Genomic DNA, 17,381 nt, shown 5'->3' with positions numbered 1-17,381 from the left:
GGTGTTTAATGTTCATAATAATGTTGAACATCTTTTCTTTTTTTTTAATTTTTTTTATTGTTGGTTGTTCAAAACATTACATAGTTCTTGATATATCATATTTCACACTTTGATTCAAGTGGGTTATGAACTCCCATTTTTACCCCGTATACAGATTGCAGAATCACATCAGTTACGCTTCCATTGATTTACATATTGACATACTCATGTCTGTTGTATTCTGCTGCCTTTCCTATCCTCTACTATCCCCCCTCCCCTCCCCTCCCCTCCCCTCTTCTCTCTCTACCCCCTCTACTGTAATTCATTCCTCCCCCTTGTATTATTTTTCCCTTTCCCCTCACTTCCTCTTGTATGTAATTTTGTATAACCCTGAGGGTCTCCTTCCATTTCCATGCAATTTCCCTTCTATCTCTCTTTCCCTCCCACCTCTCATCCTTGTTTAATGTTGGTCTTCTTCTCATGCTCTTCTTCCCTAGTCTGTTCTTAGTTACTCTCCTTATATCAAAGAAGACATTTGGCATTTGTTTTTTAGGGCTTGGCTAGCTTCACTTAGCATAATCTGCTCTAATGCCATCCATTTCCCTCCAAATTCTATGATTTTGTCATTTTTTAGTGCAGAGTAATACTCCATTGTGTATAAATGCCACATTTTTTTTTTTTATCCATTCGTCTATTGAAGGGCATCCAGGTTGGTTCCACAGTCTTGCTATTGTGAATTGTGCTGCTATGAACATCAATGTAGCAGTGTCCCTGTAGCATGCTCTTTTTAGGTCTTTAGGGAATAGACCGAGAAGGGGAATAGCTGGGTCAAATGGTGGTTCCATTCCCAGCTTTCCAAGAAATCTCCATACTGCTTTCCAAATTGGCTGCACCAATTTGCAGTCCCACCAACAATGTACAGGTGTACCCTTTTCCCCACATCCTCGCCAGCACTTGTTGTTTGACTTCATAATGGCTGCCAATCTTACTGGAGTGAGATGGTATCTTAGGGTGGTTTTGATTTGCATTTCTCTGACTGCTAGAGATGGTGAGCATTTTTCCATGTACTTGTTGATTGATTGTATGTCCTCCTCTGAGAAGTGTCTGTTCAGGTCCTTGGCCCATTTGTTGACTGGGTTATTTGTTATCTTATTGTCTAATTTTTTGAGTTCTTTATATACTCTGGATATTAGGGCTCTATCTGAAGTGTGAGGAGTAAAGATTTGTTCCCATGATGTAGGCTCCCTACTTACCTCTCTTATTGTTTCTTTTGCTGAGAAAAAACTTTTTAGTTTGAGCAAGTCCCGTTTGTTGATTCTAGATGTTAACTCTTGTGCTATGGGTGTCCTATTGAGGAATTTGGAGCCCGACCCCACAGTATGTAGGTCGTAGCCAACTTTTTCTTCTATCAGATGTCATGTCTCTGATTTGATATCAAGCTCCTTGATCCATTTTGAGTTAACTTTTGTGCATGGCGAGAGAAAGGGATTCAGTTTCATTTTGTTGCATATGGATTTCCAGTTTTCCCAACACCATTTGTTGAAGATGCTATCCTTCCTCCATTGCATGCTTTTAGCCCCTTTATCAAATATAAGAAAGTTGTAGTTTTGTGGGTTGGTTTCTGTGTCCTCTATTCTGTACCATTGGTCCACCCACCTGTTTTGGTACCAGTACCATGCTGTTTTTGTTACTATTGTTCTGTAGTATAGTTTGAAGTCTGGTATCACTATACCACCTGATTCACACTTCCTGCTTAGCATTGTTTTTGCTATTCTGGGTCTTTTATTCTTCCATATGAATTTCATGATTGCTTTTTCTATTTCTACAAGAAATGCCGTTGGGATTTTGATTGGCATTGCATTAAACCTATAGAGAACTTTTGGTAATATCGCCATTTTGATGATGTTAGTTCTGCCTATCCATGAACAGGGTATATTTTTCCATCTTCTAAGATCTTCTTCAATTTCTCTCTTTAGGGTTCTGTAGTTTACATTGTATAAGTCTTTCACCTCTTTTGTTAGGTTGATTCCCAAGTATTTTATTATTTTTGAGGATATTGTGAATGGAGTGGTTGTCCTCATTTCCATTTCAGAGGATTTGTCGCTGATATGCAGGAATGCCTTTGATTTATGTGTGTTGATTTTATATCCTGCCACTTTGCTGAATTCATTTATTAGCTCTAATAGTTTCTTTGTAGACCCTTTTGGGTCTGCTAGGTATAGAATCATGTCATCTGCAAATAGTGATAATTTAAGTTCTTCTTTTCCTATTTTTATGCCTTTAATTTCTTTCGTCTGTCTAATTGCTATGGCCAGTGTTTTGAGAATTATGTTGAACAGAAGTGGTGAGAGAGGGCATCCCTGTCTTGTTCCAGATTTTAGAGGGAATGCCTTCAATTTTTCTCCATTCAGAATGATGCTAGCCTGAGGCTTAGCATAGATTGCTTTTACAATGTTGAGGTATGTTCCTGTTATCCCTAGTTTTTCTAGAGTTTTGAACATAAAGGGATGCTATACTTTGTCGAATGCTTTTTCCGCATCTATCGAGATGATCATATGGTTCTTATTTTTAAGTCTATTGATGTGGTGAATAACATTTATTGATTTCCGTATATTGAACCATCCTTGCATCCCAGGGATGAATCCTACTTGATCATGGTGCACAATTTTTTTGATATGTTTTTGTATCTGATTCGCCAGAATTTTATTGAGGATTTTTGCATCTAGGTTCATTAGAGATATTGGTCTGTAGTTTTCTTTCTTTGAGGTGTCTTTGTCTGGTTTTGGAATCAGAGTGATGTTGGCCTCGTAGAATGAATTTGGAAGTTCTCCCTCTTTTTCTATTTCCTGAAATAGCTTGAAAAGTATTGGTATTAGTTCCTCTTTAAAGGTTTTGTAAAACTCTGCTGTATACCCATCTGGTCCTGGGCTTTTCTTAGATGGTAATCTTTTGATGGTTTCTTCTATTTCCTCAATTGATATTGGTCTATTTAGGTTGTCTATATCCTCCTGACTCAATCTGGGCAGATTATATGACTTAAGAAATTTATCAATGCCTTCACTATCTTCTATTTTATTGGAGTATAAGGATTCAAAATAATTTCTGATTATCTTCTGTATTTCTGAAGTGTCTGTTGTGATATTGCCTTTTTCATCCCGTATGCTAGTAATTTGAGTTCTCTCTCTTCTTCTCTTCGTTAGCATGGCTAAGGGTCTGTCGATTTTATTTATTTTTTCAAAGAACCAACTTTTAGTTTTGTCAATTTTTTCAATTGTTTCTTTTGTTTCGATTTCATTAATTTCAGCTCTGATTTTAATTATTTCTTGTCTTCTACTTCTTTTGCTGTTGTTTTGCTCTTCTTTTTCTAGGATTTTGAGATGAAGTATGAGATCATTTATTTGTTGGTTTTTTCTTTTTTTAAGGAATGAACTCCAAGCAATGAATTTTCCTCTTAGAACTGCTTTCAATGTGTCCCATAGATTCCGATATGTTGTGTCTGTGTTTTCATTTAACTCTAAGAATTTTTTAATTTCCTCCTTGATGTCTTCTAAAACCCATTGATCATTCAGTAACCTATTGTTCATTCTCCAAGTGATGCATGATTTTTCCTTCCTTCTTTTATCGTTGATTTTGTTGAACATCTTTTCATGTGCTTATTGGTACAAAGACCTTTAAAGAAAAGTCTTTGTCGTGTTAAAATATGTATGTTAAAATACTCTGCCAATTTTCCAGGCATGGTGGTGCATGCCTGTAATCCCAACAACTGGATCCTTTTAAGTCTTTTGATTTATCTTTCGTGAAGGTACTAGCGGTTGCCTGCCTGATATTCATCGTTCCCTATTTCTAAGGACAATGATGATTTATTTGTGGGTGGTAGTGTACACAACCCAAACCTATATTTCTCAGCCCATCTTATAGATAAATATGGCATGTAACACAGTTTCTGTTTGTTGCAATGTAAGCAGGAGTTTTGGGGTGAGACTACTAAAAAAAGCTGTTAGGAAGATGAGAGTGGGCAGTTTCAGTTGGCACATATCTTGAAATGAAGATGTGAATTTTCCCATTGGAAGAAAATGTATAAATCATGAGGACTTAATACTTTAGGTCTCTATAATTTTAAGTTTTCTCATTGTAAATTGATAAAATGGCATACTGGTTCATACTTCAGACTTCATGTACTCATTTAGAATTTACCTCAGCATATTTTCAAACTAATTTTCTTAGACTGCAAGATTGAGGATGAATCTGTGAGAAATTAGCCATTCTCTGTGAGGCTTCTTGGGACCAAGACACAACCAGCTTCACCAGGTAACAATCTAAACACACCAAGCTTTTCTTTTGAACATAAAAGGATTATATATTTGTACTGACAATACACAAATGCTCCACTAAAAAGGAATGGAATCTGACCCAAAGGCAACCCACTAGGAGGCATGAAAACTTCCTTAATAACAAGACTATCATATATTTGTTTATATATATTCTCTACAGGTGGTAGAGAAACAACACAGAAAGAGAGAGTAATGTGGATAAAACTGTGAAAGTAGGTCAGTGAAGTCCTGAGTAGGCAGAAATCATGAGTAAGCTGATAACCAGTCGCACAAATCATGTAATATCCTGATGATGAAGGAGTAATTAACACAAGTATCTCCTAAAAATATTTCTTCATTTTCATGCCCACTGCCTTCATCAGATTATTTCATTCTTACTCATACAGATGACTGGAATAATAATTAGATATTCCTGACTTTCATTTTTCATCATGTAAGGTACTTACCGTGTCACTCTCTATGTGTACATGAACATTGCATGTTATACAATAATGTGTCATGGGGTTGGCTCTACAATGGTACCACTCTGTTTGCATATGACTGAGAGACTGAGACTGGAGGAGTCATATCATATCCTTTTGGGAAGAAACTGAGACCCAGAAAAGCCAGAGGTCTTTTTATTCACTCCTCTAGCTTCCAACAGAAAGTACATGCTGATGCCTTCTTCTTCAAGGTCTTTCCCCTCTTCTGATCTTAGATGCATATAGCCAACTATTTACCCTGCATCTCCATTAGAAGGACATAGAATACATAAATCTCTCATCCAAGTACTAACCAGGTCCAACTGTGCTTAGCTTCAGACATATCAGAGGAGATACAGTGTTTTCAGAGCAGTCAGTATAGCTGCATGCCTGAATCTCAGCATATCTAAAACAAAGCTTATCAACTTTTCCTGAAAGTGATTTTTCTCTTTATAGACTGAAATCACAATTTGTTCAAGCTAAAAAACTACAAGTCTTCCTCTTCCTTTATTTTTCATATATAAGACAACAGCAAGTTTTTAAGTTCTTTTTAAAGTTTTTTGTTATTTTTAATTGATACATAACAATTATGTAAATTTGTGGGATATAATGTGATGTTTTCATATATGTATGAATTGTGGAAAATCAGGTTAATTGGCTAATTATCATTTCTTTGTGATAAAAGCTTTTAAAAACCTCCCTTTGGGGTATTTTGAAATAAACATTATAATATTATTAACTATAGTCACTGTGTTGTACACCAGAACTTATTCTTCCAATCTAATGGTAACTTTGCGCCTGTTGACCAACATCCCTCTTCCTGTGCCACTCTTCTCCCCTCTCCCTACCCCAAGCCTTTGGTAGTCACCATTCTATTGTCTGCTTCTATAAGTTCAACTTTTTAAGATTTTACATATAAGTGAGATTTTATTTTATTTTCTCTCTGTGCCTGTCTGGCTTATTTTGTTTAATATAATGTTCTATAGGTTCATATGTATTTTCATAAATGAGGGAATTTCTTTCTTTTTTTCTCTTAAAGACAATTAGTATTTCATTGTATATATAAACCATGTTTTTTAAAAAATACATTCATACATTGATAGACACTTAGGTTGTTTCCCTATCTTGGCTGTTGTGACAAATGCTGCGTTGAACATGAGAGTACAGATATTTCTTCAACATACTGGTTTCAATTCGTTTGGATATATGTCCTGTAGTGAGATTGCAGGATCATATGGTAATCCTATTTATTTTATATACTGGTGATTGAACTCATGGGTACTCTAATGCTGATGTACATCCCCAGCCCTTTTTATTTTTATTTTCAGACAGGGTCTCACTAAGTTGCTGAGGCTGGCCTCAAACTTGTGATCCTCTTGCCTCAGTCTCCTGAGTTACTGGGATTATAGGCATGCAATGCTGTGCCTTGCATATGGTAATTTTATTTTCAGTTTTTAGGGAACCTCCATATTGTTTTCTAAAATGGATGTACTAATTTACAACACTATAGCAACAATATACAAGAATTTCCATTTTCCACATCCTTGTCCACACTTTTTATCTTTCATCTTTTTTTTTTTTTTGGTAACCAATATTACAATTGTGAGATGATAGTTCATTGTGGTTTTAATCAGGGGCACTTGGGCACTGAACCACATCCCCAGGCCTATTTTGCATTTTATTTAGAAACAGGGTCTCACTGAGTTGCTTAACACCTCGCTTTTGCTGAGGCTGGCTTTGAACTTGTGATTTTCATGCCTCCTCCTCCTGAGCCTCTAGGATTACAGGCATGTGCCACCATGCCTGGCTCTTTACCCATTTTAAATAGGCTTATTTGTTTTCTTATTATTGAGTAATTTGAGTTCCTTATGCATTTTGTATTTTAACCCATTGTCTCATGTATGATTTGCAAATATCTTCTCCCAGTCTGCGGGTGGGTGATATCTTTATTAATTCTTTGTTAGGCAGAAGTTTTTTAGGTTGATACAACTCAACTTGTCTTTTTTGCTTTCATTGCCTGCGTTTTGGGGGTCATATCCAAGAAATCTATGCCAGACTAAAGTTATGGAGCTCTCCCCCTGTTTCTTCTAGTAGTTTTATTTTTTTCAGGTCTTACACTTAAATCTTTAACTCATTTTGAGTTGATCCCTACATAAAGCAGGAAAGAAGAGTCTATTTTCAATCTTTTCTGTTAATTTCCAGTTTTCCCAGCACCATTTATTAAAGAGACTGTTTTTTCCCCATTGTGTATTTTTGGTAGCATTGTCAAAAATCAACTGACCACAAACATGTGGGTTTATTTCTGGGCTCTCTATCCTGTTTCATTGGTCAATATGTATTTTTATGCCAGTAAACATGCTATTTTCATTACTATAGCTTTGTAATGTATTTTGAAATCTGGTATTGTGGTGCTTCCAGCCTCGGTCCTATTTGTCATTTTGGCTATTTGGAGTTTTTTTGTGTGGTTCCATATAAATTTTAAAGGATTGTTTTTTCTATTTGTTTCTATTTGTAAAGAACAACATTGGAATTTTGACAGGACTGCACTGATTCTATAAATAACTTTGGGAGTTATGGTTTGTATATGAGGTGTTCCTCAAAAGTTCTTGTTTGTGCAGGAGGCAAAATGATTGGATTATAAGAGTGTGATTTAATTGGTCCATCCTAGTTTGACTGACTGGGTGGTAACCGTAGGCAGGTGGGGTATGGCTGGAGCAGGTGGGTCATTGAGGGTATCCCCTGGTAGGTACATCTTCTCTGTGGCCCCTTTCCCCTCTCCTTCCCTCAGCTTCCTGACCCCACCATAAGCCAAACACCTTCCCTCTTCTGAATGGTTCCCCCGAAGATGTGTTGCCTCACCTTGGTCTCAGAGCAATGGATTTGGCCTTCTATGGACTGAGACTTGAGTATGAACATTTTAATAATATTAATTGCAATCCATGAACATGGCATATGTTTCTATCATTTGTGTCTTTTTCAATATCTTTCACCAATGTTTTCTAATTTGTAAATTATAGATCTTTCAGTTCCTTGGTTAAATTTGGCCTTAAATATTTTATTGGCTGTTTTGATGCTTTGATTATAAATTTGGATTGTTTTCTTAAATTTTTTCAGACACTTCAGTGTTAGCAAAGAAATGCTATTCATTTTTGTAAGTTTGTTTGTATAGTACAGTTTTACTGTATTTATTTATTAGTTCTAAGAGTTTTCTGGGGGAGTCTTCAGGATTTTCTATATATAAGAACATGCAGAGACAGTTTCACTTTATCCTTTCCTATTTGGATGCTATTTATTTCTTTTTCTTGTTAATTACTCTGGCTAGGAATTTCATTATTATGTTGAACAGACAAGGTGAGAGTTGGATTATTATTATTATTATTATTATTATTTGCATTATGGGGGATTAAATCCAGCAACACTTTACCACTGAGCTATACCTCCAGCCCTTTTTATTTTTTTAAATTTGAGAAAGGATCTCAATAAGTTGGAATCCTCCTGTCTCAACCTCCTGAGTCACTGGAATTACAGAAATGCATCACTGTGCCCAGCTAAGAGTGGGCATTCTTATCTTGTTTCTTATCTTAAAGGAAAAGCCTTGAACTTTTCACCAATTATTATGATATTAGCACATGTGGAATTGTCACACATGGCCTTTATTGTTTTAATGGGCATTTTTTCTAAACTTCTTGACTTTATTTTAATCATGATATGATGCTGAATTTTGCTAAAAGATTTTTCTGAATCTATTGTGATGATCATGTGGTTTTGTCTTTCATTCTGTTAATAGGATGAATTCCTTTTATTTGTTTACAAATGTTAAGACAACTTTGCAGCCCAGAGGTAAATTAGACTTGACCATGGTGAAAGATCCTTCTAATGTATTGTGGAATATGATTTGAAAGTATTTGTTGATGATTTTGTATCTAGACCCATCAGTGATATTCCCCTGTAGTTTTCTTTCCTTGTAGTGTCTTTGCCTGGAATTGGTGTTAGAGTAATGCTGGTCTTATAAAATTGGTTTGGAATTATTCTCTTCTCTTCAATTTTTTTTGCAAGAATTTGAGAAAGATTGATATGAGTTCTTTAAATGTTTGGTTGAATTCAGCCTTGAAGTTACACGGTCCTGAGATTTTTTGATGGGATACTTTAAAATATTGATTCAATCTCCTTACTCACTGGTCTATCTAGTTTCCTCATGATTCACTCTTGGTAGGTTGTTTTTAGGAATTTATTCATTTCCTCTAGGTTGTTCAATTTGTTAACATATAATTACTCATAGTAGTCTCATATAATCTCTTATATTTCTTTGTTATTAATCGTAATGTTTCCTCTTTAATTTCAGATTTTATTTATTTAAGAATTTTCTCTTTTTTTCTTAGCTAAGGGTTTGTCAATTTTGTTTTAGCTTTTCAAAAACACCAACTCTTGGTTTTGTTGCTATTTTTCATTGTTTTCCTAGTCTCTGTTTTGTTTATTTCTTCTTTGATGTAGAAATCCAGATCTGGAAAGCTCAAATGACACCAACTAAGGTGAATCTAAAGAGATCCACACTGAGACACATCTTAGTCAAAAGTTATGAAGAGATAAATTTGAAGGCAGCAAATTGTTACATAAAAGGGAAACCCTATAAGGTTATCCATGGATATATCAACAAAAACTTTTCAGGTCAAAAGGGGATGGGATGATATATTCAAAATTCTGAAAGAAAAAAATTCCCAACCAAGAATACTCTATCCAGCAACCTTGTCTTTTTAAAATGAAGAGTGATAAAGACTTTCTCAAACAAAGAAAAGCTTTAGCACCACTACAACTGTGTTATAATAAATGCTAAAGGGAGTTCCTCAAACTGAAGCAAAAATATGCTAATTAATAATATGAAAGCATATGAAAGGATAAAACTCACTGGTAAAACAGGAACATTGTCAAATCCAAAACACTCCAGTTCTGTAATGGTCTTGGGTAAAACAATTATGCCTTTATTATAAAAGGCAAAACCATTGAAAACAACTGCCAGGCTTGGTGGTTCATGCCTGTAATCCCAGCCATTCAGGAGGCTGAGGCAGAAGGATTGCAAGTTTGAGGCAAGCCATGGAATATAGTGTGACCCTGTCTCAAAATAAAAAATAAAAGGGGCTGGGGCTGGAGTTTTAGCTCAGTGGTAGAGTGCCTCTGGATTCAAACCCCAGTACCACAAGACAAACAAACAAACACAAAAAACAACCTAAAGGTATAATAATTCATTAAGGGTACAAAATGCTTTTTAAAAATGCAAATCATAAATGTAAAAATGTTAATTGTGACATCAAAAACACAATATGTGGAAGGAGGAGGAGGAATAAAACTGTAGAGTTTCTATATGTGATCAAACTTATTTATCAGCTTAGAATAGTCATAAGATGTTTTATGTAAGCTTCAGGATAACCACAAAGCAAAATTTTATCACGGATACACAAAAAGATCCAAAGCATACCACAACAGAAATCCATTACTGACAAAACAAGAAAAGAACAAAGGATCTATAAAATAACTAGAAAAACATTAATAAAATGGCACTAAGAAGGCATCACCTATCATCAATTACTTTGAATATAAATGGTTAAAGTTTTCTAATAAAAAAGTACAGAGTGGTTGAATGAATAAGAAAATAAGAATCTACCATGGAAGGAAACCCTCAATGTTATACAAAATCACATACAAGAGGTTGTGAGGGGAAAGGGGGGAAAAAAACAAGGGAGAGAACTGAACAACAGCAGATGAGGTAGAGAGGGAAGTTGGGAGGGGAGAGGAGGGGGGATAGTAGGGGATAGGAAAGGCAGCAGAATACAACAGTCACTAATATGGCATTATGTAAAAATGTGAATGTGTAACTGATGTGATTCTGCAATTTGTATTTGGGGTAAAAATTGGAGTTCATAACTCACTTGAATCAAATGTATGAAAGATGATATGTCATGAGCTTTGTAATGTTTTGAACAACCAATAAAAAAAAGAAACTTGAAAGACATTCATTGACTAAAAATAATGAAACATTTTAGATATTCCATGTAAATGGTAATAAAGAGCAAAGATAACTATGCTTATTTCAGACAAAATAGACTTTAAACTAAAAACTGTAAAACAGAGACAAAGAAGGCCATTGTGTAGTGAAAAGGGGTCAATTCATCAGGAAGATATAATAATCACAAATATATATGCATCTAACAGCACAGCACCTAAATATAAGAGGTGGGAAAGAAGACTGCAGCAAAACAGTAGTGAGGGACTTCAATACCCCACTTTTTTTATTGGTTGTTCAAAACATTACAAAGCTCATGATATATCATCTTTCATACATTTGACTCAATTGGGTTATGAACTCCCATTTTTACCCCAAATACAAATTGCAGAATCACACCGGTTACACACTCACGTTTTTACATATTTATCCAGAAAGAATATCTTTCTGGAAGAAAGAAACAATGACTTGAGCTACACTTACACTTAACAAGACATTTATAGGACATTCCTTCTAATAGCAACAGAATATGCCTTATTCTCAAGTGTACATGGAACAATCTCTAGAGAAGATCATTTGTTAAGCAACAAATATAACACATTGTAACAAATTCAAGAAGACCAAAGTCATATCAAATAGGTTTTTTTTTAATGGTATGAAACAAGAAATAAGATAGTTTGGGATGTAGTTCAGTGTGTTACACTTGCCTAGCATGTGTGAGGTACTGGGTTCAAAAAAGAAAGAGTCATTTCAAGCTAGTTCCTTGAAACAGAGATTGTGTTTAGGAGAAATTAAACTGGCAATAATCTTTTCTGGGAATTGTCAAAAGTAATTTTACAGTAGTATAATTGCCATTTTGGCCCTCCTATTTATGTTACTGAAAAATCAGTCATCTAATATGTTTAAAGAAAATCACTTATACAAGCAAACTCAAGTTGTGAAATAAACCATAAATTAAGAAATTGTATTTCTTCTATCAGTCAAGACCAGTTTTTCTTAAGTAGCTATGGGGGTGGGAAACTGAAAGACTCATTTTGCCTGTTATTTTTCTCTCTTTCAATTTCATTTACAAGATTTTCAGCACTGACGCTTTTTAATCAGCCTTTCCCTTTTCTTCCTTTTTCCAAAAATTGTCAAGAAAAATGTTTATTTCTACCAATATCTATGTCCAAATCATAAAATATTATTTTTTATTAGCAAAAAATATTCTTATAGAGGGCTTCTTTGCATGCTATGCAGCACCATAGACATCTTAGAAAATCATGTGAAAAGAGAGCTGATTCACTTTGTACTGGTATTTGATTGCTTTCAAGTTCTCAGAGAAATTTATGCTTTGGAAACTATTTTCCTGTTTGCAAGTTATAAATTGAAAAAAAAGGGAACCAGTATGAGCATATAATAAACAATTATTGAACTTCTACTTATGTGGTCAGTAAATACATGACTGCTTATAACATATCACTGCACTTTATTCCCTGAGCTGAAGTACAAGTAGTCACATGCCCTTGCTTTGTGCCTTGTCCCACTGATGCCAAACAGTGTTTTCTAAAGGAAAGGTAGGAAATTTGAAGTTAGAGGGATTGGGTTTGGATTCTGGCTCTGATGTTTCTTCATGCCCCTAGAGAAGGTTAACTATTTCATGCCTCTAAGATCAGTGTCTTGATCTGTGAAATGGGAATATAAATACCTGCAATATTGAGTTGCTGGAAAATGTAAATGAGTCACCATCTGAAACAGAGAAAGTACTTCATAGAAGTTGGTTCCTGGCCTAGACCTTTCCTCCTCCATTTCCTGCCTTTGATCATGGTAAGACTCTTCTGTTCCTATTACATAATAGAGAAATGTTCTGTTATTACAAGGATACAGTGAAGAGTGCAGGGAAAATTTAGGACCAGAAAAAATTTCTGGACTAATCCTACTCCCATGTCATGAACATTACCCCAAACTGGATCGAGCTGTGTCTACATATTTCAACTTAAAAATACTCTCTGGAAGAAAAGAACCACTAGGTTTCTTTTGGGTAGATATTCTGGGCTAGGACTGACTTTTCAATATCAAAAAATATTATCTTCAGGCTGGGGCTGTAGCTCAGTGGTGGAGCACTTGCCTTACACATGTGAGGCACTGGGTTTAATCCTCAGCACCAAAAAAAAAAAAAAAAAAAAAAAAAAAAAAACCATAAAAAGATACTGTGTCCATTTACAACTAAAAAATATTTTTAAAAATATTATTTTCAAGGGCTGAGGCTATAGTTCAGTGGCAGAGAGCACTGGGTTTGAACCTCAGCACCACATAAAAATAAACAAATAAAATAAAGGCATGCTGTCTCTCTAATAGCTACAAAAAAATTTAAAAATATATTATTTTGGGGCTGGGGTTGTGGCTCAGAGGTAGAGTGCTTGCCTACCATGCATGAGGCACTGGGTTTGATCCTCAGCACCACATAAAAATAAAAAAATAAAGATATTTTTAAAAGGCCACTTTAAAAAATATATATTATTTTCAAGATAGAGTTGCCAATTTTTAATTGGTTATTTTAGAGTGCTTTAGAAGACACACCCATGATTGTTGCTATAAGCCTAAAACAAATTCTTGAGTCAGCAAATTGGAGATTTTAAAGCTTTCTTGAAAACAGATTTATATATAATGTGTCAATCAGAGTCCAAACAGGAGACAAAAACACACTAGTTACTTGAACAGAGAGAATTTAATGAAAGGTTGCTTAACTAGGCAACTGAAGGATAAAAAAGAAGGTATGGCAGTAGCAACTGCAGGAAGTAGCTCCCACCCTGGGGGCGGAAGCAGAAGGGAAGTAGCCAGAATTATTAAAACTTAGAAATGTTGAGAAGGGGCTCCACAGAGGTAAAACTCAAACCTAAAACAAAGCTGTGTCTCAGCTTGTGCTGTGTCTCTGGGCTGGCATTAGGGGCACTATGGGCCTGTGACCAAACTTTAAGTATGTGGTACTGGTTCCCTGGTGTCTCTGAGGCTGGGAACATGATGAGGCTGGTTTTGCAATTGTTGGAAAAACCGCAAATTGGATCCAGCTGCTACTATGGTTAAGCATTACTGTTGCTGGGTGAAGATGACTTGCTGGAGTGATCTTACACAAACCACAAGCTGATGAGAAACCTATGATGAACAAACAGAAAGGAACACACCCTTTCTCCCTCCTCCATCCTTGTTGTCTTCCTCTAGCATCTACTGGCATAGCTAGCAGGAGCAGCTAGCTACACAGAAATGATGTTTTCAGAGTTCCAGGCCCAGTAGTGCAAAACTGTGCAGGAAGGGTAACGATAACAACTTAATGTGTAACTTGCTTGAAGATAGATCTCTATATGCAAAGGTAAGAAAAATTAAGGAAGTAAGTGATATTTTCTTTGTTTCATTCTTTCCCAACTTCTTATTCAAGACTTAATTTTCCGCAGTGTAATGGGATTTGGAAGAAGATACAAGACTGCGTGCGATAGTCAGCTTTTTGTTACTGTGACCAAAATACCCAACAAGAACAATTTAGAGGAAGAAAATTTTATTTTTTTATTTTTATTTTTTCTTTTTTTTCTTTCTGACTTCAGCACCAGCATATTCAAATACTATGCCTTCTTTAGTCATATCATATATACTTATATTTTGATGATGTGAAACCTCAAGGTATCTATTATACAGCTCTGGAATGATATAATTAGAACTCATTGAATCCCAGGATCATACAGGAACATAAGGTGTAAGGTCTGATACACATTATTTGCCAAGGTTCCCCATAGATACTACCTGGATTCTGCTTATGTAACTCCATTGAGAGGAAACTCACTCTTATCTGAGGCATTCTGTTCCATTAGATGACAGTTATGTTACATTATGTGCTAATTTAACCTAAAGACAGTACTGGTGACTCAGTGTGCAGAATGAAGCTTTTTCTTAATTGGGTTGGTTGACTATAAAAGAGGCAACTCACTGTGACCTTCTTAACAGAGGACTGAATCCACTGTGGACACTCAGTCCATCTCCATTTCTTTCCTTCTTTCTTTCCCTTTGTCTTTCACAAATGAAAAAGAAAAGAAAAAAACCTGTTTACTCATTCAACTGTTAGGAAGAAATTTTTGCAAAATAATGTCAGGTTCTTGCTTCATTTGAATGGTTCTTGCTTCAGTAGGTCCAGTTCTTACCTTCTTTCTTTTTATTCCCTTTTCTCTTTCCTTTCTCAAATGGTTTGTAAGGATCCATATGCTTATATTTGCTAAGAAAGGACTGGGGAAAGGAAAAGAACACAGTCTCTGCCCATGGGTTTTTACCTGCTGTGGAAGCCTACCATACAGGTAGCCTGTTATTTGAGGGTGTACCAATGCTGGGGAATTAGCAGGAGGGGGTTACCGTTACCAACTCGTGTTCACTAAAGTAACTTTTCAGACCCATTGGACAAATTTTTGCTACCACTGAGTAAACTTACTTTAAAGTAAGAAAATTTTATTTTGAGTCATGGTTTCAGAGGTTCAGTCCATGGTCATTCAATTCTATTTGTCTGGGCCAAAGGTGAGGCAGAACATAACGGTGGTAAGAAATGGTGGAAGAATGCTGCACCATTCATGATGGACAGGAAGCAAAGAGAGGAAGGGGAAGGGACTACAAGGAAGATGACCCCTTCCAAGGCACTCTTCCAGTGACCCACCTCCTCCAGCCATACCCACCTGCCTACAGTTACCACCTAGTTAGTCCATTTAAACTAGGATAAGCTAATTAGGTTATAGCTCTCATAATCTAATCATTTCACTTCTGAATATTCCTACATGGACATAGGCACTTTGGGGGACACCTCCTATCCAAACCATAACAAAGACCAAATGTGACCCAATATTTCATCCCCACTTTTCCATGACACCAGTAAATTCATACATTTGATTTCACAGATTGTCAAGTTTTCCATATTTGAGGCAACAGACTTAGAGTTGATTGCTTTTTATTTTGTCAAGTGATGCCATTAAGTACTGCCTATGATTTCACTAAGAAAACATTTTACGCACCAACACTCAGGAAGAACATAATCTCAGATTAAAGCATAGTTCTTAGTTGAATTGTTTTGAAAAACTCACTGCATGGGTTCTCTCTCATCCAGTGAGGATGTCCATGGAACAGGATAGAGGAGAGCATGGCTGCAGAGTCATTAATCAAGACCTCCGGAGACCAAGCAGAAAGCAGGTATGATTTTATTCGAAGTTACCATGTATATATACTCAGGCAGTGGCTAAGCAGATTACAGGCAGCCACCAATACAATTTCTGGCCAACTGTCCTTGCAGGAACCAATTAAGGAGTGGGTCGTGGAACAAGTACAGGGACTGCAACTCATGGCCTCATGCCCAGGGCTGATCCTAGAGGGTAAGCTGTTTGTGGCTCACATGCCTAGCACCAGGGAGTGGTTTGCCACTCAGAAGCCTTAATGTATGCCATGTATGCAGTACTCCATGCACTTGTCCTCACATCTCACTGTTGAAATACAAATACTGAGGGAAGGTAAGAAAAATATTGATGTTTTCACATTTGTATGGATTTTATAATAATAATAATAGTAATAATAATAATAATAATAATATCATTGAAAGCTCACTACAAACTGCAGTTATGATGAACACTACATATGTATCAATTACTTAACCTTCCCCTAACATCTCCTGGTGCAACCCATTATCACTTCCATAACACATTCAGATAAATACATATTAGTGAAGACGTGTACTTAAGGTAACAAAACTAAGTGGCAGAATAATGCCTAGCAGCCAATCTTCTGACAACAAATCTGGCTGAATTTCCTGGCTACCTGCACCTTTTCTCTGGAATTCCTTGTACACACCTCTTATATGGGTCTAGGCTAAAGTTATGGGCCATGGGCCCAGACATCATTGATTTTATCACTTAGCCCTACTCTCCTGGCCAAAATTTGTTCTACATTTCAAGATAAAATTTATATAACTTTCAAGTGCAACCTGATACATGTTGTTTTCTGCTCATGCATTATTTGAGTTGTATCCTTGACATGTTCATGATCAAACCCCTCTAGGCTTAAAATATTGTGTTTCCATTCCTTCCATTTCTTCCATTACATACACACACATACGTGTGTACACAATCCTTGCATGAAGTGTTCAAAGTCTCCCTCCCAATGGGTATCCTGGTAAACTCAGGAAGTCAGAACTGCTGCTTTGTAGCCTTAGTCTGCTTTTTCACTGCTGTGACTAAAGGATCTGACCAGCACAACTGTAGGAGAGAAAAAATTTATTTGAGGGCTCACAGTTCCAGAGTCTTAGTCCAGAGAAGTCTTAGCTCCATTCCTTGTGGCACAAGGTGAGGCTGAGCATCACGGTGGGAAAGGGTAATTGAGGAAGGCAGCTCATATCATGGTGATCAAGAAGCAGACAGAGAGACTCCTGTTCCAGATACAAAATATATATCCCATAGCCATGCCCTCAATTTAACCATTTCCTCCAGCCACACCCCACCTGACTCTAGTTACCACTCAGTTTAATCCCTTCAGGTATTAATTCAATTTAATCCCTTCAGGTATTAATTCACTGATCAGGTTAAGACTCTCACAATCCAATCATTTCTCCTCTGAAACTTCCTG

The 17,381-nt window shown here is 36.1% G+C and overlaps 1 protein-coding gene across 8 annotated transcripts in view; it reads left to right on the top strand.

The window, feature by feature from the left end:
• The window catches only part of IL33 (interleukin 33), a 192,042-nt gene that overhangs the window by 44,912 nt on the left and 129,749 nt on the right, over nucleotides 1–17,381 (top strand). For 2 of the 8 annotated variants that reach the window (XM_081278826.1, XM_081278830.1), the window contains one exon: nucleotides 15,877–15,959. The exons of 5 other annotated variants lie outside the window; for them this stretch is intronic. In XM_081278826.1, coding sequence (XP_081134952.1) covers nucleotides 15,882–15,959 — 78 coding nt within the window. In that variant the 5' untranslated portion in view covers nucleotides 15,877–15,881. Of the gene's footprint in view, nucleotides 1–15,876; nucleotides 15,960–17,381 lie in introns of those variants that run through there. One more of the 8 variants, XM_081278829.1, reaches the window with a different exon arrangement.

The sequence above is a fragment of the Spermophilus citellus genome (genome assembly GCF_964194105.1).
Source record: "Spermophilus citellus genome assembly, chromosome: 2".
NCBI classification, from domain to species: Eukaryota; Metazoa; Chordata; class Mammalia; order Rodentia; family Sciuridae; genus Spermophilus; species Spermophilus citellus.
Note: the sequence above shows the minus strand (reverse complement) of the source record. Positions and strands in the feature narration are given on the sequence as shown.